The sequence below is a fragment of the Perna viridis genome, chromosome 15 (genome assembly GCF_037379345.1).
Source record: "Perna viridis isolate PV_CMFRI_1.1 ecotype Kerala chromosome 15, ASM3737934v1, whole genome shotgun sequence".
Taxonomy (NCBI): domain Eukaryota; kingdom Metazoa; phylum Mollusca; class Bivalvia; order Mytilida; family Mytilidae; genus Perna; species Perna viridis.
In genome coordinates this window covers 14069635-14097078 of record NC_142459.1, presented here as the reverse complement: position 1 = coordinate 14097078, position 27444 = coordinate 14069635, and the positions used below count along the sequence as shown (strand labels likewise).

The following is a 27444-nucleotide window of genomic DNA, read 5'->3' as shown; positions in this document are numbered from 1 at the left end:
ATAGGGGTCAGACAGTAGTTTTTTCACATAGATCTCCAAAACCGTTAGGTTTAGCAAAATTCTTACGATAGCTGAAATGATCCATATTAGGACTACAAAAGTCTTCAGGGATAAAAGTTGTCAGATGAGTTATTGCCCTTGAAAGGGGAAAAATGACTCCTTTTTTAACAGTTTTCAGTCAATATCTTGAGAACTATGATAGATTTAAAGAAACTTTCAATTGTTGAGAAGATCTTATAATAAGTCCTACCAAAGAATTCTCGAGTCAAAATTGTTGGACAACTTCTCGTTAAAATTTATTGCCTTTGAAAGGCAACATTCAACCAGGTGAGCGATTCAGGCTTCCGGGAGCCTCTTGTTTCTCTTCTTTTTCTCGGGCATTGACAGAAATAAGAAAGAAGAATTGAGTAGAAAAAAAAAATGATTTTCGCCTCAATGAGGTATTAAAATTTGCCAAAAAAATACAAAAATGCTTCAGTTTATCTCTTGGTGTCAAAAGATTCGGAAATGGGAGGTATAAGGGTACCTGAAAATCATAGTTTAGTTGATTAGGGTGGGGGTGTGCATGGGTGCTATCTCAGCTCACGCGCTATAGTTCCATATGGGGTATAAGGGTTAGAACCACCCTTTTAATAATTTTGTCTTCTTAGTCTAATAGATTTCCCTTTAATCTGTTTCTTGTACCAATTGTTAGGCACATAACATTTTTTGTACTGAGGGGGAGGCTTGGTTTGTTATGGAAAAAATAAGATTACTCCAAATTTGAGCCATAAGTATTTTACTCAGTCATTGATTGAAAAAAAAAATATTAATATTGTTTAATATTTCCACCATCCCTTAACAATATAGATATTCAAATACAATTTTTAACTACGGCTGCTGCTGAAAAAAGAAATACTTTTCGTGTGTGGGCAAAAATTAACTCAACATTAAATCCGAGCCCCTTCAAAAAGAAAATGGTCTGTGTCTTACTTTAATATTAAGCAAAAGAAATTCTTCGCAGGGCAATGTTTGATTAGAATGCAGATGTCTAATCATGAACAGTTGGGCCAAAATTTTACGCGCATTCCAAGCTTGATACAGATCTCAATTTTAATAGCAATTAGCCAGGAAAAGAACTTGATCCCAAAGTCCCTGTTTTGCCCTTTATTGCTCAATAAGCACAACCCCCACAATCAATCAAAGCCTTTCTTTTAAGGATAGGTATGTCACCTTGAGGCTCATTTATAAGATCTATTCATCTTTACTCAAGCTATTATCTGCAAAACAGGAAAATGTTTGTTTCTGATCCCTCAATCGTAAAATCAATCCCAGACTTTCTTTGGTGGTTTAATTTCATGAAAATTGATACACTCAATGTATACTAACATGAAAAATCTACAGACGACAACTGACGACAGCATGATACCATTATTCCACTGCAGTCAACAATGATGAAACTGACTATAGCATGATATCATTTTTCCACCGCAGTCAACAATGACGATAGCATGATGTCATTATTCCACCGCAGACAACCATGACGAAACTGACGAGAGCATTATACCATTACTCCATCACAGACGACAATGACGACACTGATGAAAGCATAGTACCATTATTCCACCAGACAATGACGAAACTGACCATTGTTTAAACCATTATTCCACCACAGACAACAATGATGAAACTTGACATCATGATACCATTATTCCACCACAGACGACAGAGGTACTGACGACAGCATGGTACCATTATTCCACCACAGACAACAATGATGAAACCGACTAAAGCATGATACCATTATTTCACTGCAGACGATAATGACGAAACTGACGACAGCATGATACCATTATTCAAATACTGATAACAATGATGAACTGACGACAAGCGTGATACTATTATTCCACCGCAGACGACAATGACGACACTGATGACAGCGTAGTACCATTATTCCACCAGACAACAACGACGAAACTGACTATAGCATAATATCATTATTCCACCGCAGTCAACAATGATGATAGCATGATGTCATAATTCCATCGCAGACAACAATGACAAAACTGACTATAGCATGATACCATTATACAACCGCAGGCGACAATGACGAAACTGACGACAGCATGATACCATTATTTGATGGCAGACAACAATAACGAACTAACGACAGCGTGATACCATTATTCCACCGCAGTAAATTATCTGTTTCAAACTTTTCTTGTGTAAAATGTACTAGTGAAATTGAAAGGAACCCTCTTTAATAAGGCCTCCAACATGGATCTCCTTAGTAGATACAATCAGGAAGACATGACCTCTTTAGGAGATAAAATCAGGAAAGCATGAAACATATCATCGTATGGTTGTGATAAATTGGGCACATCTTGACAAAACATCAACAAGACCACACTTTAACAGTCCTTCCATTGACACTAGAGCTAAAGCCAAGAAGAGATAACATGACGTCATACCATTGTGTTGGAAATGCGCAAAATTAACCCCTCATGGGAACATCTTCAGAAAATGGCCACAGACAGGCCAGGACATTAAAACTAGCCCTTAAGGGCAAACAAAGAGATTTTCGTAAAATATGTTTTATTTTTTTTTACACCAGCAGTCTGAATACTATTACATGACAATTTACACAAAAAAATATCAAATTTGCTTGGATTAGAAGTAAAATTCTGGATACTTGAAAAAACTCAGGAACAATAACTCTTCTCTTCTAATATGGAGGACTGCAATGGCTTGATAATGTTTCACAGTAATTTTGAATTGAAAGCATATTTAATTTACACATGATCAAAATTGACATACATGTATTATTAAGTTATTGCAATAGTAATTTTAGAACTTTAACTTCTATAGAATTAAAAAAAAAAAAAAAAAAAATAAGTGGTAAATGTTGTTACAATATTGTAATAAAGTGTACAAAAAAGAACAAAGAAAAAAAAAAAACGAAACAAAACAAAACAAAAAAAAAAAAACAATAAAAGTCCCCACTATGAAAAACATCTTGATGATTCAAACTCTTGTTTGTTCACAGAAACAAAATGTTACTACTGATGAATGATGGACAGCATTGACATGGAAGAAAAATGGATTATCTCCCTTAGAACTACCTGTACAATGTAATACAATATACTTAAGAATTAATATTATTGAACTGCATCTCTGTTGATACTAAATAATTAAGTGTAAGTTTTAAATCAGGAAAAATGCATGTCCATAACCCACAAATATGACAGAATAATTTTACTCAAGGATACTTTCTTTATTTGAAAAGATTATGCTTTGATCATCTGTTCAGAATAATTTTTTAAGAGAATGTAAGAAAAAATAAATTTTTGACAGAATTAGCAATGTTTTCCAATTTAGCCAATTACCAATAATGTTTTTAAATTTGGAAATCTCTACAACTGAATGAATAATTACAAATGAACACTACATGTACATGTATTTTATAAGTGTTATTAACTTCACTCTTCAACATGCTGAAGTGCAAGTTCAAACAAATAATCAAGACACAATGTATAATACATGAAAAACCTTAGATAGCTTATTTCTGCATAAATGGAAGTTCTCACTATAGTCGGCGTCACATAAATAACATACTGTTAAAATTTGAATAAAAATATTTTCTACGACTTTATTGACACCTACCGTCGTTTAAATTGTCTTAAATGACTTGCTCATTCGTTTAGCCAAACGGCTTCTCCCTAAACATTGAATCGTTAAATTCCAGTCAGATTTTAATTCTAGGTGGCAATATTTACATTGTAAAAAGTCGGCCATGTTTACAGTGATCGGGTTGCTAGGAGATGTTGTTTACGTTTAAATGGTTTGTCCAAAAACCGAAGAACCCAGAATGCAATTCGGCGTTATTTCGGATATCTCGGATTTATTTTACGCGAACAACGTATAATACCGAGAAGTTGATCAAGCAGACGATTGTCACCGGAGTTCGACGGGAACTTACGCACTTCCGTTTGTAAACAAATCGTCCCGTAAAAATCAACATGGCGGATATTAGTATGGGATTTTCCCGTAAGGATTTGTTACGCATGATTTAAGCTAATAAGCGACTTGTTTTTGAGAAGCTGTTTGGCTAAACGAATGAGCAAGTCATTTAAGACAATTTAAACGATGGTTGGTGTCAATAAAGTCGTAGAAAATATTTTTATTCAAATTTTAACAGTATGTTATTTATGTGACGCCGAGTATAGAAAAAATAATTCCATCTTAAAAAAAGAATCCAAATAGTTTGCCTTTCATGCGATAATCTTTATTGGCAGAGCACATAATTGAAGACTCCGTGAATCAGCAAAGTCTCTTGAACTATACGCAATCTTTAAATAGTTCATGTTTACTGTGTCCTGAAGATGAAAACATATTCCACAGACTCTATTGGAATGTGTCACATTTTTGATGGACATTAAATATTAGGTTTGTCATTAATATCCATATTGATCATGATAAAATATGTTGGATTCGCCCATTATCGGAAAATCCAAATTCACTAAGTGTTTAAAACTAACTTCCACCATGCCTTGGCCATCTACATGTAGATACACGAATATTGTTCCTAGTGTATCATAAGATAAATTCCAAATCATTCTACCATTCAATGTACATGAACATGTAATTCCATATGGCTAGGCCTTATTAGTTCTAAAATAAAAACTGGGTTTATTCATCTCAGGAAAAAGCCTTGTTAACAAGTCACTTGAGATTTCCTATTAAATTGTCAGACTTAGGTGGAATTGAACTATAAATAATTGATGTAAACATATTTACAGTGGGTATCCAGGGGGTTCATGGGGTGATAGAAAATTTGTGTTACATGTATCTTCATTCAAAATATCCAATGAGCAAATAATGACCTGAGTGCTCTTGGGGGACCCCCTTTTTTAAAATTTTTCAATCCAACTCTGGAAGTACATTGTACATACACACGAAAACGAAACATATATATTTACAAAAAAAAATAAGAATAGAAAATAAACAAATATTGTAAATAAATAAATGTGCATTCTACTCATGCCATGTACATTTATATACTGATAAAAATTACATTTAAACATAGATGATGTACTGTACACATGGTAAGTATTGAAGAAATCTCCATGTATTTACAATTAGTGAAAATAATTTTCAGTTTATTTACATAAAGTCAAAAATATTTTGAATTTCAAGAAAAAAAATGAATATACATGTAACTTCAGAAGGATTTATAAATGTACATTACATGTAGAAATGTATTTAAATTTAAAAAAAAATAAATAAATTTGACTTCATGTACATGTACAAGGGTATCACAAGTTGTCAAAGTTGAAGGTGAAATGTCTTGTAAAACAATTCAAATCCTGGACAAAAATAAAAATTAAAGTATAGTACATGTTTTTGCATAACTACTTCTTTTACAGTTTCATTTTAATTTTTTGAAAGTATTGTTTTTATAAATAGTCAGTAAAAGGATACATACATGTACATGTATTCATAATATTTATAACTACAATAAGATATAACTATTTGTTCACAGTGCCTAAAATGTTCATTGTTTTTGAGTCTTTTCAAAGAATATACATGTACATGTATATATGATATTCATGACAAATAACAAATAAATATTTCTTAAATCATTTGAGTATGACTAAATCAAAGATAGAAACATGAAAATGATAAATACAACTATATACATGTACAACAACAATGAAGTGAACAGATTTTCACTGATGACACATCTAGATACATGTATTTGAAAAACTTGATGAAGACCAAGACTTATTAATAAAGAAATATGAAATAATTTCCAAAAAAAATCAATCATTTTACTATATAAACTAATTTTGTATTATTTCTTTTAAAGATTTTTAATTAAGTTAATTGCAAAATGTATTACATTTATGTAAATAAAAAAGTAAAAAGTTATTAAAGATAATTAAGTCAATAAATTAAAACATGTTTCTGAAAAACATTTCTTAGAAAAAAAAAAGATAATTTCTGATATTGTTATAAAGATTTCTGATAAATTAAATCATTATAGATTAAACATATTTTATTTATCTTTATATCTGACTTTGTTTAATAAATTAATATTGTCTTAGTCCATCAAGAGAAAAAAAAACACCAAATCATTCCAAATGCACCATTCAAAGTACATATACATGTTACAATCTTATTAGTCATAAAAATATGAACTGGCATTGTTCCTCACATGAATCATTCATTAGGTTTGAACTAATTATAAAATACAGATATAGGTGTTAACATAATTACAGTGGTGGATCCAGGGGTTCAAGGTGTAACCCCCCCCCCACACACACACACACAAAATAATTATTAATTTTTGTAATCTATGGACCTTAATGAGCAGATAATAACCTGGCACCCCTCCCCTTTTTCATAATTTCTCCTTCCGCCCCTGTTAGTGCTTAATATATCAAATCAAATACACATACATGTACATATATATTTACAACAACTGACTTAAAAATCAACATTTATACATGTAGATGTACATGTACCTACATGTGAATCAATAAATTGGAGATACATGTATTCCTTTTAATTATTGAAGTTGCAAGTACATGTAATCACTGTTGTGGGTAATTTAATGTCCTTAGTAGCATCTTTCAATAATATACATGTAATTGATATTTCAAGAAAAAAAACAATAAAAGTTCTGAAATAAATGAACCATTTAAAAAAAATTTGTTCATTTTAGTTGAAGCAATGAAGACTTATAAGAATATCACATGTTGCCAAAAAAAATTCTATTAAATTAATTCAAACCATGACCAAAAAATGCTACATGTACATTACTTGACTGTACTTTTTTAATTATTGTTTTAAAGAAAGTTATTTTTAAAGGCCTACATCTAAATACTGGGTATGAATAAATCACTAATACAGTACATGTACATGTACTTAATTTTTACCATATTCATATTTTGATGTTGTAACTTGTAATGGTGTTAGATATTTACACAAAGCAATACTAGTATTAAAATTTTAAATTTTAATTATCTTCAGTTTTCAAACGAGAAAATTTCATTTATTTAGAAACATGAAAATGCAAATATATACAACAAAAGGCAAAAATTATTTTCAATGATGACACATCTACATGTAGATACATGTACATGTATTTGACAATCTTGATGAAGACCAACACTGATTGATAAAAAAATATAAATCAAATTTATTTTACACTGTACTCAATATGAAATTTCTGTACTATTTGAAAGATTTTTTAATAAATTAATAATTATCATATTTTTGTAATCTTATGCCAAGATAAAAGTAGAAAGTTCTGTCAAATATTGTTAAGATTTTTGAAAATAAAGTCCAAAAATTAAATCCTGTTTCTTTTCTTTTAATCATGTTAATTATCATATGAACAAATGTATGTTTATTTATGTCTGACAATTAAAACAAAGGTGGAAATGTCTGATATTATTAAAATTACTTTAGAAAAACAAACCTTATATACTCGAATTCACCTCAGCCTGTTTTTATTTTTTTTAATTATATCATTTTTCTCCTATTTACATTTAATGAAAGAAAAACCCGAAGTTCCGAAAGAAAATGTTACAACTGGTACCTAATAGATAACTTACCACATATAGTATTCAATTGGCAGGGAACCAGATATGTGGCGGGAAATCATGGTACTTCAACTCTTCAATTGTGAGATAATAGGGAACATTTCAAAATATCCATAGAAACAAGATGGCGGATAAACAATACGCTCAATGCAAAATTCTCATAAAAAATAAATATGGAAATATTTCGATCTCGGAGGTAAGAACGAAAAATAATTGTATGAAAGTTGTAGTACAGAACGACATGAATAAAATGGCATTTTTTTTAAAAAGAACTTATGAGTAATGCAAACAGGCTGAGGTGAATTCAAGTATACATATAAAAAATAAAACATGTTTTCTTACCTTGAAATCGAATTAATCTCAATAATTTGTTTATCTCAGTTTTGATTCTCCATCAAAAGTCAATATACAGTAAATATCCTGACCACCTTGCTCCCAACCACCCTATCAACAACAGTGAGGAGATGGGTCACTTTATCATAATGTACACACTGAGGGTAACACAACCCATCACCTCCACTGACTACAACTTCATGTTTATCTCCATCCCTTGAAATCAGTAATAAATTATGTTTGTAATAATCACACACAAAAACATTCTGCTGTTCATCCATTGATATTCCATAAGGCCATGACATTGTATTGTGATCCTTGAATGTAAAGATAACTCTGAGATCAGAATCCAGGACAGTAACTGTGTTGTAGCCAGGACAGGTATAACATATTCTGTTGCCATCTGTGTCTATACATGAATCACTAACAGTCTGGTCATCATGGAGTTTGTCTATTTTTTCTGTATCTATATTAATTTTTCGGATTCCTACCTTAGGTACACAGACGTATAAATGTCCATCACTATGTGTAATTCCTCTGACTTTACTCTTTATCTGAAGTGTTTTAATGATTTTACTCCTGTCTACATCTATGATGGAGATTGTTTTATGGTCAGGATTAGAAACAGCAACATGGTTCTCATTGATGACTGTTACATCCCATACTGCTCCTTGTCCTCCATTAAATCTGACTGATGATTTGTGTTGACCATTACTGTGTAGTATGTTTACTACACCATTGTCACAATCAGTCAACACCAGGAGTCCATTAGGCAGCGTACAACAACCACGACACAAACCTTGATCTACTGTAAACTGTTGTTTAAGTGTCAGTTGTCTGGGGAATCTTGTCTTCACCTCTGCCTGACCTTTGTTTGGTTTGTTTATGTCTATGGAGGTTCTATTTTTTTCTTTTGATACTTTAATGTCAAACAGAGTTTTTATTCCAAAAATTGTGTCGTCTGCTGTGATGTTTTCATTCATTTCTATGTCTGTATTATCAATGGCTCCTTTTTCATATAATTTGTGTAAGATTTCTTCTGATTCTTCAACTTCTCTCTCCATTTGTTTTGTTGCTATGAATGTTTCGAAATTTGATGCCTGTTTCTTAATGAGTTCCTCCTGTTCCAATAATTCACCAAGTTTTCTTTTATTTGATTCCAGGATTTTTGTGGTGGCTTTGATTTCATTTACATTTTCATTTACAACTGACTCTAACTCTGATAGTGTTTTGTTTTCTAGTTTCTTAATTTGATCAATAAGATTTTGTGTTCTTTTTTTCACCTCTGTTGATAGTTTTTCCTTTTTTTCCTGTAGGTTTTTCATATTTTCTTCCCTATCAATGATTGCATTCAAGACAGCTTGATGATTTGTTTTTATATTGGTCCACAAATCCTCGAAAACTGCAGATGATTTTACTTCACAGATGACATCTTCTATATCTAAAGTGTCTTTACACTTTTTATGGGACTCCAGTCGACATTTTTGACAAATAACACAATCGTGTGATCTACAGTAATATTGATATCTTTGTTTGTGTTCTTCACAGTCGAGTTGAATTTTTTTGTCGATGAATGATGCCATTTTTCTGCAATATAAAGAGAAAAAATGAATTTTAATTTTAGTCCAGGAGACAATTCTCTTAAAATCAATTATATATTGCTTAGTATTTTTGGGATTTGGCATTGGTTATATTTTTTTGTTTTGACGGTGGTGGTCAAAGCAAAAAATTTTCTCCAGCATCAAATCCAAAAACAGATAAAGCTTGTTACAAAATGTATTTTTTATCGACTTTTGAATGAGTTTAGACCTTTCATACATGTTAAAATCAGTTACATATAGCTGTGCTGTGAAACGTAGCTTTAACTATTATTTTGTGATTTGGCAATGGGGATTTTTTTTTCTTTTGACGGCGGTGGATTCAGCTTATTACCAATTTTTTTTATCGACTTTAGAATGAGTTTATATAAACCTTTCATCTTTCAACTACCCTGGACTTTTTATGAGCAACTCGGCAGGTGTTTCTAGAAAAGCAGAGGACACTTAACCTACTTTGTATGTATTATTTTATTTACATGTACTTCATGTTCTTTTTTTTTTGGTATGTGTTTTCCATGTATTGTCTTCATCACTGTATTACTTTCTTTTGATTTCTGCTAGGACCTTGGTTCCCTTAATTACTATTCATACAGCGGGTTAACTCTCATGGAGCGAGTGGTCAAAACACTAAGCCTCTTGACCTGACTTTGCAGATACGTACATCAGTCGTTTGAATTGTAGCGACAAATAGCAATATTTGACTCTTTTCTTGCTACTTGTCACTAATATTCAAATGACTGTGCGTACATGTATATTAAGCCCTTGTTTACCGTTAAAAAAATCCAAAGTTGTGATTACACAGATTAAACCTACTCCAGCAATGCCAGAGGCTATTTGGCAAGCTATTTTCTGACTTGGCGCCATCCTAAGAGTTGGGGTATGAAGGAACGGAATTCAAACTTCTTACGTTGTAGGAGTAAGGTTAAATCTCTCAGAAATCTCAAATTTAAGTACTGGCATCCCTTTCAGGATCGGTGGTGGTCAAAACAAAAATATATTTCCTGCACCGAATCCCAAAAGGTTACTGTCATGTCTTAATTTGGCACAACCGTATATATCAAGTTTGAAAATCAACACAGTTATTGAGGGACAATGTTTGTATGACTTACAGACATGCAACACAGTCAGGGATTTAAATTAGCGGTAGTTCTGCGCCTTTCAGACAGACGCGGAGTTTCTGTTTCAATGATGACGTCAGTCTGCGAGTCTCACTAATTGACGACAAGAAGTGACAAAAAGCGACAAGAAACAACAAGTGGAATAGCGCAAAGGAAATTTTGTTTTCATTTAAACAAAGACATACAATTGTTTATTTATGTGTTTGATTTAAAGCAAAAACAAAAAACAAAACAAAACAAAACAAAAAAAAAAAGAAAATATTGTTTTTAAAAACCAGGAAAAGAATATTTTTCAGGTAAACATGTGAAGATAAAAGGTTGTTTGAAATATTTCCAAAATGATAGTAGCCTCATGAAGATTTTTTATGAATATTCATATTTGGTCATAAAATAAGATTAAGAGATTGCTTTGGTAAATAAAGACAGGTCCGACAGCACGTGATACTGGTTTTTTTAAGGGAGCTCAACCCAGCCCTGGTATCACTGTGTACGTGTAGGATAATAAAGAGTAAAAAGTTGATATCTTTATTTACCAGGTACGTGAACAATTTAAATTTGATATTTTATTTCCAACTTTTATAATTAGAATTTTAGAAGTAAAGTTTTTAGTTGAAGTTCCAGTTAAAGCAACTAAGTAAATATAAATAATTAAATTCTTATTTATCAAAATAAATAAACGAAAAAGTATATTAATTAAATAAATAAAAGTATAAATAGTATTACGCTTATATTATTAAAAAAATATATTTTGATCATTACTTGTGTACGTTTAGGACAATAAAGAGTAAAAAGTTGATATCTTCATTTACCAGGCCAGCCTCGAAAGCATGCAGTGTCCGATGGGCCACGGACACAAAACAAAAATAAACGTATGCCAGAGTCACAGCAAGAAAATACCACCACCGCTCCACCAGACTCTACCATTAACTAGTTTTCCCCAAACACCAAAATGTCACTCGAAAAGAAAACTATAGTGACTGTCCATAAAAACGTGTCGGAGGGGGAGGCAGTCGACATCTCGAGGAGCCATGCCATGCCCTCGACCTCTCAGCTCCGACCACACAATTTACGACATACCAATACACCCAATTTTTTTTAGAGTAAGGCATATTGCTAATCTTGGTATTATTTTTTCAAGTTTTCATATCTCTCTAGATAATAACCTATTCTATAATATATTTTGAACTAAGTTCTTCTATAACAATGCATGTTGCTATATTTTTCTTTAAAGAAAAAAAATCACCCTTTCTTTAAAACATACTACTTAATATTGTTTCCAAATAATTTCCTTTTTTTATTTCACATAAAACATGTTTCTATACTTTTATCAATTTGAAAACACATCAAATCAAATCTAATATATATAGATATAGTTTCTTTATGAATTGTAGTATCTAATTTGTTCAAACGGTTCATTGGTCAAATTGAAAAGATGTTATTTTAAATTTGTATCAGTTGACTTTCGTTTTTTTCTAAATTTTCCTAAAAATAATTAACTCATTTTTTCAATAATTATCTCATTTTTTTCCTATGTCACTTTATTTTGCCTATAAATGAAAAAAATCGCTTTAATTTCTCGAATTCTTGACCTTTCTTGTCCCCACTTGACACCCCTTGTCACTAATTAACTATAAATTTCTATAGGAAACATTTTGTTATAGTTTGCCAAACAATGCGACATTGAGTCACGGTAAGATAGCTACTTGTTGCAGTTTGTGTTAAAGCTTCCTGGTTCAATCATAATACAGAGTATCAAAAGTACCTGTGAAGTCCGAAACGAACTCAATATAACATCAAACGAAACGAAGAACGAAATCGAAAGAAATGAAATATAACAGAACCCAGATCCATTATTTTAATACAGAAATTGAAACATGTCCCAATAATCATTTTAATTATTAGGATTTTAGGCTATGCCAATGATGGACGGAGCACTTGTGCAATCGTCTACTTCCGTCAGAATATTTTAGCCATTCATAGTTCTGGTCATGCATTCTACATACATTTATGTAGGTCGCTGACGCTCCGTTCAAACAATTAATTGTGTTTTGGGTAGGAAGGAAAAACTATTTGAAAATAATATACGTTGTGAAGTGGCTCAGTTAAACGTACATAAGAATAATGAATAAGTTAACAATAGCCACATTTAAAGGGAAAAAGGGAACTACATACGACTACATTCAAGTTACCTATTCATTTTTAAATGCATAATAAACCATTTGATGTTTAACTAGAAATGAAAACCCAGCGAGATTGTAAATAGTCTTCAATCATAGAAAAGGAATGATAAAAGGAATGCCGAGTACTAATTGGGAAAACTGTCTTATGCAGGCCTTGAGGCCTATAAATTTGAATTATTGAACAGACAGTTTCGACCTGGAGGTCGATAAACTGAATTTCGACCTGACAATTTAAAAACTGGGAATGGTCAACTAGTAGTTTGTAGTTCAATTATGGGCTATATCGGAGTGTTCCATGTAAACCGATATCGAACCTGAACATTATGCGAACTGGCACGCTACTATGATGCATTATAATGCATTTTAGTGTGTGTATTTTTAAATATCTTTCATAATCAGAATGGTGAATTTAAGAAAAATAAAACGATGAGTTTAATATTAACCATTTATAACAATAAGCTTATGTTAAGATACGTTTGAATTCGATTCCCGTACTTCCCCTTTATTCCATATTTTTGCAATACGACGAATATTTGAGGCGATAGAACGATCGATAAAGATTGATTCAGTACATGAGTACTTTGATTCTACACCGTGAGTCACTTCTACCATTGACAGTGTCTGAATTCTACGTGGATTGGTACTTGAAAATACATGTATTAAATACTTGTTATACATGAATTTAACGAGTGTACACTGTATGTGGCAGACCTCATTCTGTTTTGATATTTCCAAAAAAAAAAAAAACAAAATAAAAAAAAAAAACAAACAAACAAACTAGTCTTAGTCTTAAAGTTTGACCCTTGACATATTTATCAACAATTATGAAATAATAAAATACGGACAATATAAGAAGACGGTACAATGAACTGAAGTAAATGCTGAATGGAAAAGTAAATCTTACTCTTTACTGGTCAGTATTCCCAATTAACACAAAGTTAACTTATTTGAACGTGCCAGGAAAACGCCCTGTTGGTTTAGTATGGAATGTTATCTTTTTACTTCCTGGTATAACCACAGATTACACACGATTAGTTATGGAAGCTCATAGGGTACACCCGATTCCTAGTTTTTTTTTTCAAAATAAGTCAGAATAATTAGTTAAAACTCGTCTTGTCGACATTTCAAAGGTCAGAATGTTGTTTTATAAGCAAACATGTCGACTTTTATCATCAATTATTTCTCTTTTTTTCCTAGTTCAAATGATCGAAGTTTGTGCATTGTTTTTGTCAACTTTGTAAACCACATGTCCACATGTTTTATTTCAAAACACAATTACGCATGCGCAATCACGAATGTCGAACGCCTGTCAGATCGTTATTTACATCGGCTAGTTCTACTTCGCATCAACAAATAATTTGCTGAAAGATAATTTATTTGAACAAAATACAACTTGCTAAGCTAATATAATATAATTTCCACAGAAAACACAATATTAATGCTACAGGCGTATGCTTTTCTCCCACAGGCGTATGCAGTCGTATTTAAGTAGGACCGGATATATCTGCCAATCAAAATCGAGCTACGTAAAGGACTTCGTCGACATTAAAATGATATTTTTTAAATAATACTTCAATTGAGAAATAATTTCTTAAATTGTTTTTTTAATTAAACCATTCAAACAAATACTCTCTTCAAACTATTTTAAATCAGTTTCATTTTAAATTTTCGATTTTCGTCGTATCTCGAAAATGCCCGTATGTGTATACGATCAACGGCGGAATGCTTGAAAACGAAGTGCAACGAGAAAACAATGACATCTTGGTAGGTATCTGTCGAAGAAGAAGCGAAGTTATATACCAAGAAGAGGGATATACAACGACAATATTACCATGATGATTGAAGCGGAGTTCTGACGGAGGTGTCAACAAATTAAATCTGCACACGGTTGCTGTAGTCTGTACACATGTTAATTTATACTTATAGCACGACCGAACTTCGTCAAGTTCATGAAGTTTTTCACAAAATCAAATTCTAATATTGGGTAGGCATTGCCTAAATCAGCGAGCACCGTGAGCTTTACCATATATGTACCGTCTGTGCGAGACTCGTAAAAATATTAAAGGACGTTACAATGATTTTTTTTTTGGGGGGGGGTGTCTACTCGATGAAAATTTTTGCTTCGCAAGTTCAATATATTTATTAACATTTAAGCAGCAAGCAAAATCAATATCTCTATTTGAAAAAAAACTGTCTTGTTAATATATGGGGGATTTTTTTCAATAAATGAATAACTTGAACATCCCCCCCAAAAAAAATTCCAACCCCATACCCCCCTTTCCCCTCACTCACAAAATGGTCAATAACTTTACAGCACTTTGCAATACTTTACATTTTTTATCCCTTTAGGGCATATCTAACAACATCAATTTTAGTTTCAATCTGAACAAATACCGGAAATATTACAGTTCTCCATGTATGGTGGGAATATTTTACATTTGACATAAACAAAAGTTCAGATGACAGCTGCAAATTCCAAACAAGAAATTTGTTAGGTTTCCTATCTTAGAAAGGCTATGCAGCGATATTGATAATATAATCGGAGTTATATTTTTTCCGAGGCGGGTTAGGTTCTTGGCAACAACAACAGCGGAACAGCGGAGATACACGTACGTACATCCATGTGTTTCCCGAAGTTTTTATAAACATAGCATTCACTTCTTTAAATAATTAAAACAAATTAGAAAAAGACTTGAAAACTATCAGAAAAGATGAATTTATTTCTACTGAAACGTAATCTTAACCCATATTTTCTTATTTGTTTGATTGAAGGAAGTGACATATTTTCGCCGTAAGGACAGTCACTTTTTGTTACTTTTGGGACATGACTTTTTTTTCGTTAGGTATTGGGGAACCTTAAGGGAAATTTAGAAAGTACACATAATAACCGTAGAGCTCGCGGCGCTTGTTAATCATTGATTATTATGGACAAATGCATTTTGGCTTCAGAAATAATAAATTGGTGATTTGTAATTTAAGTAACGTACATTTCTCGACAAATTCTCCATGACAATCAAATACTGAATGGCAGTTTCTCAGTACTTCATTACATAGTGAAACCCAACAATTTAATTTCATACATTCATTCTTTTTAAGGTATGGGTTGCAGTATACAGAAATGGTGATTTTTTTTACTTGTAAACATTGAGGGTATAATTGTACCAACAAAGATAATCAAAGATAATGAATGGTGAGTTGCAGACTGTTATTGTCCAGTCTGCTAAATTAATTACATTACTTAAAACTAATAATGGAAGTGGTAACATACATACTGTATGTGTGGTATATATTTCATGCATTCTAAAGAAAGATGTTGGCATTTTCTCATGTAAATTCTGGATTGTGATGGGTATACAATACTGAATATTTCTTTAATTACCCTTAAGAACTCCTTCATTTTTATTTGTTGTGTGGAACATTCTCATGCTATTGACTGCTTCCTCACTAAGTATCATTTTCAGTAGTTCTAGCAGTATAATTTCATCAATTTCATCTATTTTCAGCACAGTGATGTTGTAAGTGCTGAGGTAAAAGGATCTGGTCCACCAGTTATCACTGACTGTACCTTTGCATACCACAGACTCCTTAAGGCAAGATGAACAGTCTCCACCATAACACTGGACTGTAGTTGAAAGGATGGTAGGTAATTTTTTACATACTTTTTCTGTGTCCTTGTTATATTCATTCATTAACTGGTTCAGTATCATGGAACTGCGACACTTCAAGTCCAGGCTAAACATTTTCTTCAAGTCTTTTTTCTCTTCTTTAGTTTGTCCATGAAACATGATCTCACTAAACTCAGCTTGCATTCCCGCTCGGAATTGATGTTGGCTTAGATGTACTGGGTCAGCCAGTCTCTGCACTTCCCACATAGGATACAGTACATGTATGGCATCTTCTACTCCATTAGCGGAACGTGCATCTCCATCTGTTGTGGCATAACGGATAAGCATACCTTGCAGTGCAAGCTGATTTCCAATTTCTTTTCCCATGGCATATTCTGATATTGGTATAGTTCCATGAAGGGTAGCAGTACAGCCTTCATAGCCTGGGCACTCTGCATCAAATCCCTTTCCTCTGAGCCAAGCTCCCTTCCAACATAGCTGGTTTAGTGAAGATGCTGCGACTACAAACTTCCATGGAGTATTTTGTTCAATCGCAAGCATCTGTGCCTGTGATGCATTTAACCCTGGTTTCTTCCTGCTGGACCTTGTTGCAGTTGGGTACCTGCCATCTTAGGTCACATCTATCACATTTTCTGGTTGTCCCTTCTTTTTGTTGTATGCCTTGACTTGTTCAACCTTATCTTTCATGTCGTCCTTGTTCTGCTTTACCATAACTTCGGTCGGTGTTTCTCTGCATACCACTCTTGCATGGAGGTGGAACACTTACACGCGCTAAAATCTCCTGGGTCTTGGTGCTTCCTATTGGACTATCTAGTCCTGCTGAAACTAGTGCAATGTTAGTACCGGCTGGATTTGGCCCTGGCTTGTTGTTTTCAACTTCTGAGTACAACTTTGCTAGTGTTGGAGTCGCAAACTAACAGTTTGCACACCGAACTCTGTACATGATACAGGCACCCCATTTTCTGTCACTATGTGGCTCCATCCATGGCCTGTTGCAAGTTTTTGGTGTTTCCCTGTGCTGTTGGTACACCAAGTTGAACATGTCAAACATCTTTTCACTCTCAATAATATGAGAATTATTTGATGTCATCTTTTCTTTGTCTGCTTTCAGGAACTGTGGCCGCAGGATCATACTGGATTTAATCACACCACTTCCATCTACTTTTAACACCTGTGAGCTGTCAGTCCTGGATACGGAATCAGCTTTGATGTCGTCTTGTTGGTGATCTTGCAGATTCATTCGGATGTAAGCTTTTGACTCTTCTTCATCTGATGAAACTGCATTCTCAAAAACGAGACCTTTCGACCATGGAGTATGACCTTTCTTGAACCGTCCAGCATTACTAACCTTGTGGCTTCCTGCTAGACCAGTTTTGCCTTTGTTGTGTGGAGTATTACCTTCAGTAAACATATTTGAATCTTTTTCTTGTATGGTTCCGCAACAAAATTTGGTATGATTTTAGTCTCAAAAGGGCTACTATTTATACTTTTTGGTTCTTTTGATAGTTTAGGTGAGAATTTCTAGATGCTGACAATGTTTACTTAGTTCTAATAAGGCTCAGGGTGCAGTCTTTTACTCATTAGATCAGATAATTTGATCCTAATAGGATACTAGATCGCCCCCTGAGTGATGGGGGGTTTTCAAAGAATCATCAAAAGAAAGCCAATATGGTGGTTTAATTCCGTATTATTGATAACAAATATTTGATTTGGGATTGTTTTTGTACTTTTTAAGTAGATACTAGTAAAAAAAATAAAATGCCTTTAGAAAAAAAAAATGAAATTGACCATTTTTGCACCACTATATTATATTTTTCGTTCTTTGAGACCCAAATGTGATAAATCAATTTTGTTTTCTTTAAAATGTGAAGAAAAAAACTTGCTGTGACGAAAATTTCCTAAAATACCTGTGTAATTATTCAAAAATTTTCTTATCTGAAGAACTTTATGTATGAGTATGCAACCCTGAGCCTTTAGATTATTGGTCATATCGGCACCTGTAGAAAATAATTATTTACACAAATACTTTTCAACTTATCAAGAATCTGTAAATTGGGGCTGTTTTCTGAATCATTAAAGTAATTTATAATATTTTTTTCTATTTTTTTGATGAAGTAGAAGTATTTTTAATTTTAGCTTCATTTGATTCAATTCTATTTTTTTCCATATTTGGAATTTGAAAAAAAAATTAAACCACTTTAAAACTATTTTGATAAAAGAAAATTTGTAATTCAAATACTATAATTATCCAAGAGAAAAAAACACTTTAGTTTGTGAAAATATCTCAAAAAGTAAAAAAGTTATTGCAATATTGATAAAAGTGGTCATATCTAACTTTTTGAATTTTTCAGATAAGAAAGAAGAGCTGAAAACAGTTTTGGTTAGCTGTCTTTGAAGCTGGTTTGTGGACATGATAATGGACCGATTTGATCGAAACTTTGCAGAATGATTGGAAATATGATGAAATAACAGAAGATGGTTTTTTATTACAATATTTTAACTTTAGCGCATCTAATAGAGAGGTATGTTTGCATACAAAAACAGCTGATATGGCTACATTTTCGTATTGGTGAGTATTTTTATGTTTCATATGTGTAGTAGAGGTTACAGACCACCAATTCAACCAATGAGCATTTGGAACGTACGCAAAAATAGTCCTACGCAGAAATTACCCCTGTTCCTCATAGTGCTGTGAAAAAAGTTCTCAGCTCATTTAAAAAATTTAAACAGTTTCTGAAAGGAAAAACATTTCTGTACATTTTATAGGTGCATTTTGCTTCTTGTGATGTGAAGCCTAATCTCCATAATGATTTCTAAATATACCCCTATCTTGTGAAAACACTGGGATTTCCCATGCTATTTATAGACACTTCACTTCCGGTGACCAGTACTGCACTGCAAGTCTGCTAACCCTACATGCCATTCTGAGGATTGTGAGCTGACATATGTAGAATCATGGTGATATATAGTCCTCTGCAGGTTAAAGTTAAGGTAAAGTCCAGAGAAGCCATTGAATATTGTGAAATTAGCATAGAAGCCTGTGGGAAGTGGAATTAGTGGTTTTTAGCCTTAAGCTGAGGCCATGGCAAAATGACAAGTTTCTTGGAACAGCTTTAAACTACTTGAAGATCTTGTAAACTTTGCTATGAGAGGAATACACTACAAAAATCCTTCAAAATATGCATTTTTTTAAGTTATAGGTCCAAATTATGGAAAATTGGTCTTTTTGGCTGAATTTTATGTACTATCTGGTGAAAAGTGTAGAAAATTTAGTAAAAATATTAAATATTTAACTTTGAGGGCTATATTTACTTAAATATGGTGGTAATCAGCACTTGAAATCAAGTTTTGTGTAAATTTGAGCAAAAATTTGATTAGAAATGAGGAAAAACTCACTTTCATTACTGCGGTTAAGGACATATAAGCATTTCCCTATGGCAACATGGAAAATGCATTTTTGAGTACTTTTTTGCTTTAGGTGTCCTTTACTTGTCATGTTTTATTGCGAAAACACTGTATTTACAAATTTAAAACCAAAGATATCACCTTTGCGAAAATTTAAAGATTTAGGGTTTTTGACATGTGATCAAGAAAAAGGGGGAGGCATGTCAGACAAGAATTTTTAAAAATAGACCAATTTTTCAGAAAATGACTACTAAAGGCTATCTCTTTATTAATATTGTTAAAAAACAAGTTGTGATTGATTTTTTTTATCTGAAAAGTCAGAAAAAGTTCTTTGCAAATATTTAATGCATTTAAGTATGGTAGAATATTGTCACTTTTTTGCTAGCGCAACTTGGTTACCGTATATTTAAAAATCAAATATTTAAAAAAGTGCTTGTCACATTTCACTGAAACTTTGCAAATGCATTCAGTATGTGTGTAGGAAGATACCTGTATAGTTATTTATTTTTTCTAAGACAAAAAGTGACTCTTTAGGTTACAGACCACCAATTCAACCAATGAGCATTTGGAACGTACGCAAAAATAGTCCTACGCAGAAATTACCCCTGTTCCTCATAGTGCTGTGAAAAAAGTTCTCATCTTATTTAAAAAATTTAAACAGTTTCTGAAAGGAAAAACATTTCTGTACATTTTATAGGTGTATTTTGCTTCTTGTGATGTGAAGCCTAATCTCCATAATGATTTCTAAATATACCCCTATCTTGTGAAAACACTGGGATTTCCCATGCTATTTATAGACACTTCACTTCCGGTGACCAGTACTGCACTGCAAGTCTGCTAACCCCACATGCCATTCTGAGGATTGTGAGCTGACATATGTAGAATCATAGTGATATATAGTCCTCTGCAGGTTAAAGTTAAGGTAAAGTCCAGAGAAGCCATTGAATATTGTGAAATTAGCATAGAAGCCTATGGGAAGTGGAATTAGTGGTTTTTAGCCTAGAGGTACAGTACTATTGAAATATATCAAATTTACTATATTTTGAAGAAATTTTGCATAATGTAGCCATTTTTCAAAAGATAGGGGTTGGATATCTCAAATTTGGACTTTTTTTTGTTGTTTTGAGGGGTACCAAATCCTCTTTTTGAGAAATATTCCTACTCAATCTTGCTTGAAAAAGTAACTTTACAAAATGGATGCCTTTTTTCAGAAGTACCATCAAAAGCTAGAGGAAAAATGTGCCCTTGGGCTAAATGGAGAGTGTTTTATTTTGACAGGGTCATGTACACCAAATGGCAAATGTGGGGTCATAAATTGTAGATTTCCTGGTGCCATTGGGTGGAAATTATTATATGTGCACAGGCTTGAATACATGATACAGCATAGGGCTGCACAGTTAGCAGCTGTTGATGTATCACACATGTGCCACAATACCAAATGCATGAATGTAGCCCATCTGGTGTTGGAACCACATGGTTTCAACAACAGTAGGCAAACATGTGTGTCGAAAGGGGAATGTATAGGTCACATTGCCCCTTTTCCGCCCTGTTTAGTGCACCTTAAGATGCCAGATAATAATTTAGGTATTTTAATGGATTTAAAAGAAAATGGGCAGGGGAAAGTGTTCATTTATTCATTAAATTTCATTTTATTCGTATCAATATAAGAAATCTTTTTGAAAGATTTGGGTGGTCCTTAAAAGGACCTTTGATTTTTTTAAGCTGTCTGTCTTTTACTTAGGCATCTTCTTCTTGCAGTATGCATCATGCATCAGCTCATCTGGTACAGGATCTAGTTGCCCTTTTACATAGTCTGGTCTCTTTTTGTGGAGCTCTTTATGAATCTTGTGTTCCTCCAGTCTGACAGCTGCCTGTTGTAACCTCCTTGTCTTTACTTCAGGTTTCTGCTCATAAGTCCTTTTGTAAGTATACTCTCTGTCCATTTTATCAAAGAAGGTCTCACAGTCTTCAGACACTTTAATGTTCAACTCTTTGCTTTTCATCTTGGCTGATGTACCAGGTCTGTTGTTGGTCCTGTGTATTGCAGAATGAAGTCTGCTTTCCATGTTTTTTCCATGAGTTACATTTTTTGGTAAACTCACACTCAATGCACGATGAACTCCTTCATTTTTATTTGTTGTGTGGAACATTCTCATGCTATTGACTGCTTCCTCAATAAGTATCATTTTCAGTAGTTCTAGCAGTATAATTTCATCAATTTCATCTATTTTCAGCACAGTGATGTTGTAAGTGCTGAGGTAAAAGGATCTGGTCCACCAGTTATCACTGACTGTACCTTTGCATACCACAGACTCCTTAAGGCAAGATGAACAGTCTCCACCATAACACTGGACTGTAGTTGAAAGGATGGTAGGTAATTTTTTACATACTTTTTCTGTGTCCTTGTTATATTCATTCATTAACTGGTTCAGTATCATGGAACTGCGACACTTCAAGTCCAGGCTAAACATTTTCTTCAAGTCTTTTTTCTCTTCTTTAGTTTGTCCATGAAACATGATCTCACTAAACTCAGCTTGCATTCCCGCTCGGAATTGATGTTGGCTTAGATGTACTGGGTCAGCCAGTCTCTGCACTTCCCACATAGGATACAGTACATGTATGGCATCTTCTACTCCATTAGCGGAACGTGCATCTCCATCTGTTGTGGCATAACGGATAAGCATACCTTGCAGTGCAAGCTGATTTCCAATTTCTTTTCCCATGGCATATTCTGATATTGGTATAGTTCCATGAAGGGTAGCAGTACAGCCTTCATAGCCTGGGCACTCTGCATCAAATCCCTTTCCTCTGAGCCAAGCTCCCTTCCAACATAGCTGGTTTAGCGAAGATGCTGCGACTACAAACTTCCATGGAGTATTTTGTTCAATCGCAAGCATCTGTGCCTGTGATGCATTTAACCCTGGTTTCTTCCTGCTGGACCTTGTTGCAGTTGGGTACCTGCCATCTTAGGTCACATCTATCACATTTTCTGGTTGTCCCTTCTTTTTGTTGTATGCCTTGACTTGTTCAACCTTATCTTTCATGTCGTCCTTGTTCTGCTTTACCATAACTTCGGTCGGTGTTTCTCTGCATACCACTCTTGCATGGAGGTGGAACACTTACACGCGCTAAAATCTCCTGGGTCTTGGTGCTTCCTATTGGACTATCTAGTCCTGCTGAAACTAGTGCAATGTTAGTACCGGCTGGATTTGGCCCTGGCTTGTTGTTTTCAACTTCTGAGTACAACTTTGCTAGTGTTGGAGTCGCAAACTAACAGTTTGCACACCGAACTCTGTACATGATACAGGCACCCCATTTTCTGTCACTATGTGGCTCCATCCATGGCCTGTTGCAAGTTTTTGGTGTTTCCCTGTGCTGTTGGTACACCAAGTTGAACATGTCAAACATCTTTTCACTCTCAATAATATGAGAATTATTTGATGTCATCTTTTCTTTGTCTGCTTTCAGGAACTGTGGCCGCAGGATCATACTGGATTTAATCACACCACTTCCATCTACTTTTAACACCTGTGAGCTGTCAGTCCTGGATACGGAATCAGCTTTGATGTCGTCTTGTTGGTGATCTTGCAGATTCATTCGGATGTAAGCTTTTGACTCTTCTTCATCTGATGAAACTGCATTCTCAAAAACGAGACCTTTCGACCATGGAGTATGACTTTTCTTGAACTGTCCAGCATTACTAACCTTGTGGCTTCCTGCTAGACAAGTTTTGCCTTTGTTGTGTGGAGTATTACCATCAGTAAACATATTTGAATCTTCTTCTTGTATGGTTCCGCAACAAAATTTGGTATGATTTTAGTCTCAAAAGGGCTACTATTTATACCTTTTGGTTCTTTTGATAGTTTAGGTGAGAATTTCTTGATGCTGACAATGTTTACTTAGTTCTAATAAGGCTCAGGGTGCAGTCTTTTACACATTAGATCAGATAATTTGATCCTAATAGGATACTAGATCGCCCCCTGAGTGATGTGGGGTTTTCAAAGAATCATCAAAAGAAAGCCAATATGGTGGTTTAATTCCGTATTATTGATAACAAACATTTGATTTGGGATTGTTTTTGTACTTTTTAAGTAGATACTAGTTAAAAAAAATAAAATGCCTTTAGAAAAAAAAATGAAATTGACCATTTTTGCACCACTATATTATAATTTTCGTTCTTTGAGACCCAAATGTGATAAATCAATTTTGTTTTCTTTAAAATGTGAAGAAAAAAACTTGCTGTGATGAAAATTTCCTAAAATACCTGTGTAATTATTCAAAAATGTTCTAATCTGAAGAACTTTATGTATGAGTATGCAACCCTGAACCTTTAAATTATTGGTCATATCGGCACCTGTAGAAAATAATTATTTACACAAATACTTTTCAACTTATCAAGAATCTGTAAATTGGGGCTGTTTTCTGAATCATTAAAGTAATTTATAATATTTGTTTCTATTTTTTTGATGAAGTAGAAGTATTTTTAATTTTAGCTTCATTTGATTCAATTCTATTTTTTTCCATATTTGGAATTTGAAAAAAAATTAACCCATTTTAAAACTATTTTGATAAAAGAAAATTTGTAATTCAAATACTATAATTATCCAAGAGAAAAAAAACCACTTTAGTTTGTGAAAATATCTCAAAAAATAAAAAAGTTATTGCAATATTGATAAAAGTGGTCATATCTAACTTTTTGAATTTTTCAGATAAGAAAGAGCTGGAAACAGTTTTGGGTAGCTGTCTTTGAAGCTGGTTTGTGGACATGATAATGGACCGATTTGATCGAAACTTTGCAGAATGACTGAAAATATGATGAAATAACAGAAGATGGTTTTTTATTACAATATTTTAACTTTAGCGCATCTAATAGGTACGAGACCACAATTATCTGCCCTTAGCTTTTCGTTGTATATGAATATAGTTCCTATAATAATAGGGGATTTTTCAAAAATTTTTTAGAAACACTTCCTTTCAGAATTTCTCATACTTTTTGTGCTCAAATGGAAGAGGAATAATGAAATTATTTTAGTAGATGTGTTGAAATGTAGAAATGAGAAATTTGACATTTAGGTTTTGATTTGGTGAGGTAAAAAAAGGTCAAGTTTGTGACATCCGGAAGCCATTTTGGGTCATTTTTTATGGTATCTCTGTGTTCATGCATAAAATTTGAAAAAATAATGGTAATTTTTTTTAATATTTTTTAGATAAGTTGTTGGAAGGTTCAAATTAACATCCCTGAAAATCTGAATTGAATTACGCCGGTGGAATTTTTTTAAATTACAGCAAAGCTATAAAGAAGACAGTGGGAAAATTAATTTTGGTTTCGTGCCTGTAGTCTGTACACAGGTTAATTTATAGCACGCCCGAACTTCGTCAAGTTCATGAAGTTTTTCACAAAATCAAATTCAATTTCTAATATTGGGTAGGCATTGTCTAAATCATCGAGCACCGTGAGCTTTACCATATATGTGACGTCTGTGCGATGCTCGTAAAAATATTAAAGGACGTTACAATGATTTGGGGGGGGGGGATGGTCGACCCGATGAAAATTTTTGCTTCGAAAGTTCACTATTTTTATTAACATTTAAGCAGCAAGCAAAATCAATATCTCTATTTGAAAAAACTGTCTTCTTAATATATGGGGGATTTTTTTTCAATAAATGAATAACTTCAACATTTCCCCCACAAAAAAAAGAATTCAAACCCACACCCCCCTTTCCCCTCACTCTCAAAATGGTCAATAACTTTACAGCATTTTGCAATACTTTACATTTTTTATCCCTTTAGGGCATATCTAACAACATCAATTTTAGTTTCAATGTGAACAAATACCGGAAATATTACAGTTCTCCATGTATGGTGGGAATATTTTACATTTGACATAAACAAAGTTCAAATGACAGCTGCAAATTCCAAACAAGAAAATTATTGCCTTTTCTATCTTAGAAAGGCTATGCAGCGATATTGATAATATAATCGGAGTTATATTTTTTCCGAGGCGGGTTAGGTTCTTGACAACAACAACAGCGGAACAGCGGAGATACACATACGTACATCCATGTGTTTCCCGAAGTTTTTATAAACATAGCATTCACTTCTTTAAATAATTAAAACAAATTAGAAAAAGACTTGAAAACTATCAGAAAAGATGAATTTATTTCTACTGAAACGTAATCTTAACTCATATTTTCTTATTTGTTTGATTGAAGGAAATGATATATTTTCGCCGTAAGGACAGTCACTTTTTGTTACTTTTGGGACATGACTTTTTTTTCGTTAGTGTATTGGGGAACCTTAAGGGAAATTTAGAAAGTACACATAATAACCGTAGAGCTCACGGCGCTTGTTAATCATTGATTATTATGAACAAATGCATTTTGGCTTCAGAAATAATAAATTGGTGATTTGTAATTTAAGTAACGTAAATTTCTCGACAAATTCTCCATGACAATCAAATACTGAATGGAATTTTCTCAGTACTTCATTACATAGTGAAACCCAACAATTTAATTTCATACATTCATTCTTTTTAAGGTATAGATTGCAGTATACAGAAATGGTGATTTTTTTTTACTTGGAAACATTGAGGTTTTGAGAGTATAATTGTACCAACAAAGATAATCAAAGATAATGAATGGTGAGTTGCAGACTGTTATTGTCCAGTCTGCAAAATTAATTAGATTACTTAAATAATACTGGTCATTATCAAAAACTAATAATGGAAGTGGTAACATATATACTGTATGTGTGGTATATATTTCCTGCATTCTAAAGAAAGATGTTGGCATTTTCTCATGGAAATTCTGGATTGTGATGGGTATACAATACTGAATATTTCTTTAATTACCCTCAAGATAAAGTGTGCAAATTTAAAAAAAAATTGGTAGTAATTCAGGAATGTCTGTCTGTGCAGTAATATCCTCAATTATGTGATGCACACAACAGGTTTTGAGGTTGTGTAAACTAAAAGAGCATTACATCCTTGTAACTTCAAAATACAATAAGTTAGCATTTAATAAGTTTGTGATGTCACTGTCATACACATGTGAAAAAAAAACAGATGAAAAATAACTTTCTTTATGTAATCAGTCAATATATTAAACTTAAAATGATTTTTTATAATACTACCTATGTACATGTACATTATCATTCATGTATCACTGAGCAATCATGACCCAAACAAGGGTACGTTGTATATCTTTTGATTTCAGATGAGTCGTTTACAGTTTGTCAGAAGAATTGAAACCAGATTAAAGTCCTTGTATAAAGTGGATGCTACTCCATGTGTTTTAAGCTTAATACTGTGATCGAGGACACAAATGCAGATATATGTACTGTAGTATAGTGCTTTGATTGGGAACCTTGGAAATTGTATTAGTTCAGACCCTTGAGCATAAATGTAGAATTTTTTTCAAACCATTATACATGCTATGTTTCTATTGAAGTAAACTTTACAAATTATACTGTACAACTTGATACATGGAGTCTTGTTTAAACCATTTAAGAGGAAACATTCTAAATCCAGCTTTTCTATTATACTTTAATTGGAAAAAAAATTCTTAAGTTCAATTTTCCAAATGTTTTTCGTGTGA

General features: G+C 33.0%; 1 protein-coding gene and 2 long non-coding RNA genes across 12 annotated transcripts; 2 read left to right on the top strand and 1 right to left on the bottom strand.

Annotated features, from left to right (window-relative positions):
* The first annotated feature begins 429 nt into the window (after positions 1-429).
* On the top strand, positions 430-5005 carry LOC148597045 (uncharacterized). Its single transcript, XR_015918799.1, has 2 exons — positions 430-3570; positions 4206-5005. It is a non-coding gene; the product is annotated as an uncharacterized LOC148597045 (long non-coding RNA).
* A 2663-nt stretch (positions 5006-7668) lies between these two features.
* LOC148597044 (uncharacterized) lies at positions 7669-13864 on the bottom strand. 3 transcript variants are annotated; one of them, XM_088562665.1, is made up of 2 exons: positions 13723-13864; positions 7669-9509 (listed from the first exon to the last, which is right to left on the bottom strand). In XM_088562665.1, the coding sequence occupies exon 2, from the start codon at positions 9503-9505 to the stop codon at positions 7991-7993; it is 1515 nt and encodes a 504-aa protein (XP_088418791.1). In that variant the 5' UTR covers positions 9506-9509; positions 13723-13864; the 3' UTR covers positions 7669-7990. The 3 variants fall into 3 exon arrangements, with proteins under 3 accessions (XP_088418791.1, XP_088418792.1, XP_088418794.1); XM_088562666.1 differs by lacking the exon at positions 13723-13864 and adding an exon at positions 10630-10747; XM_088562668.1 differs by lacking the exon at positions 13723-13864 and adding an exon at positions 10334-10594.
* Positions 13865-14389: 525 nt separating this feature from the next.
* On the top strand, positions 14390-27393 carry LOC148597043 (uncharacterized). 8 transcript variants are annotated; one of them, XR_015918796.1, is made up of 8 exons: positions 14390-14679; positions 15915-16008; positions 16322-16461; positions 17556-17690; positions 18796-19013; positions 22084-22219; positions 23318-23452; positions 27064-27393. It is a non-coding gene; the product is annotated as an uncharacterized LOC148597043 (long non-coding RNA). The 8 variants fall into 8 exon arrangements; XR_015918793.1 differs by having other exon boundaries at positions 14392-14679; positions 16322-16457; positions 22084-22223; positions 27064-27392; XR_015918791.1 differs by having other exon boundaries at positions 14392-14705; positions 16322-16457; positions 27064-27391.
* Positions 27394-27444: the final 51 nt, after the last annotated feature.

Excerpts from the sequence above, each read along its gene's own strand:
- LOC148597044 (XM_088562665.1), bottom strand. The coding sequence starts at position 9,505 with ATGGCATCATTCATCGACAAAAAAATTCAACTCGACTGTGAAGAACAC.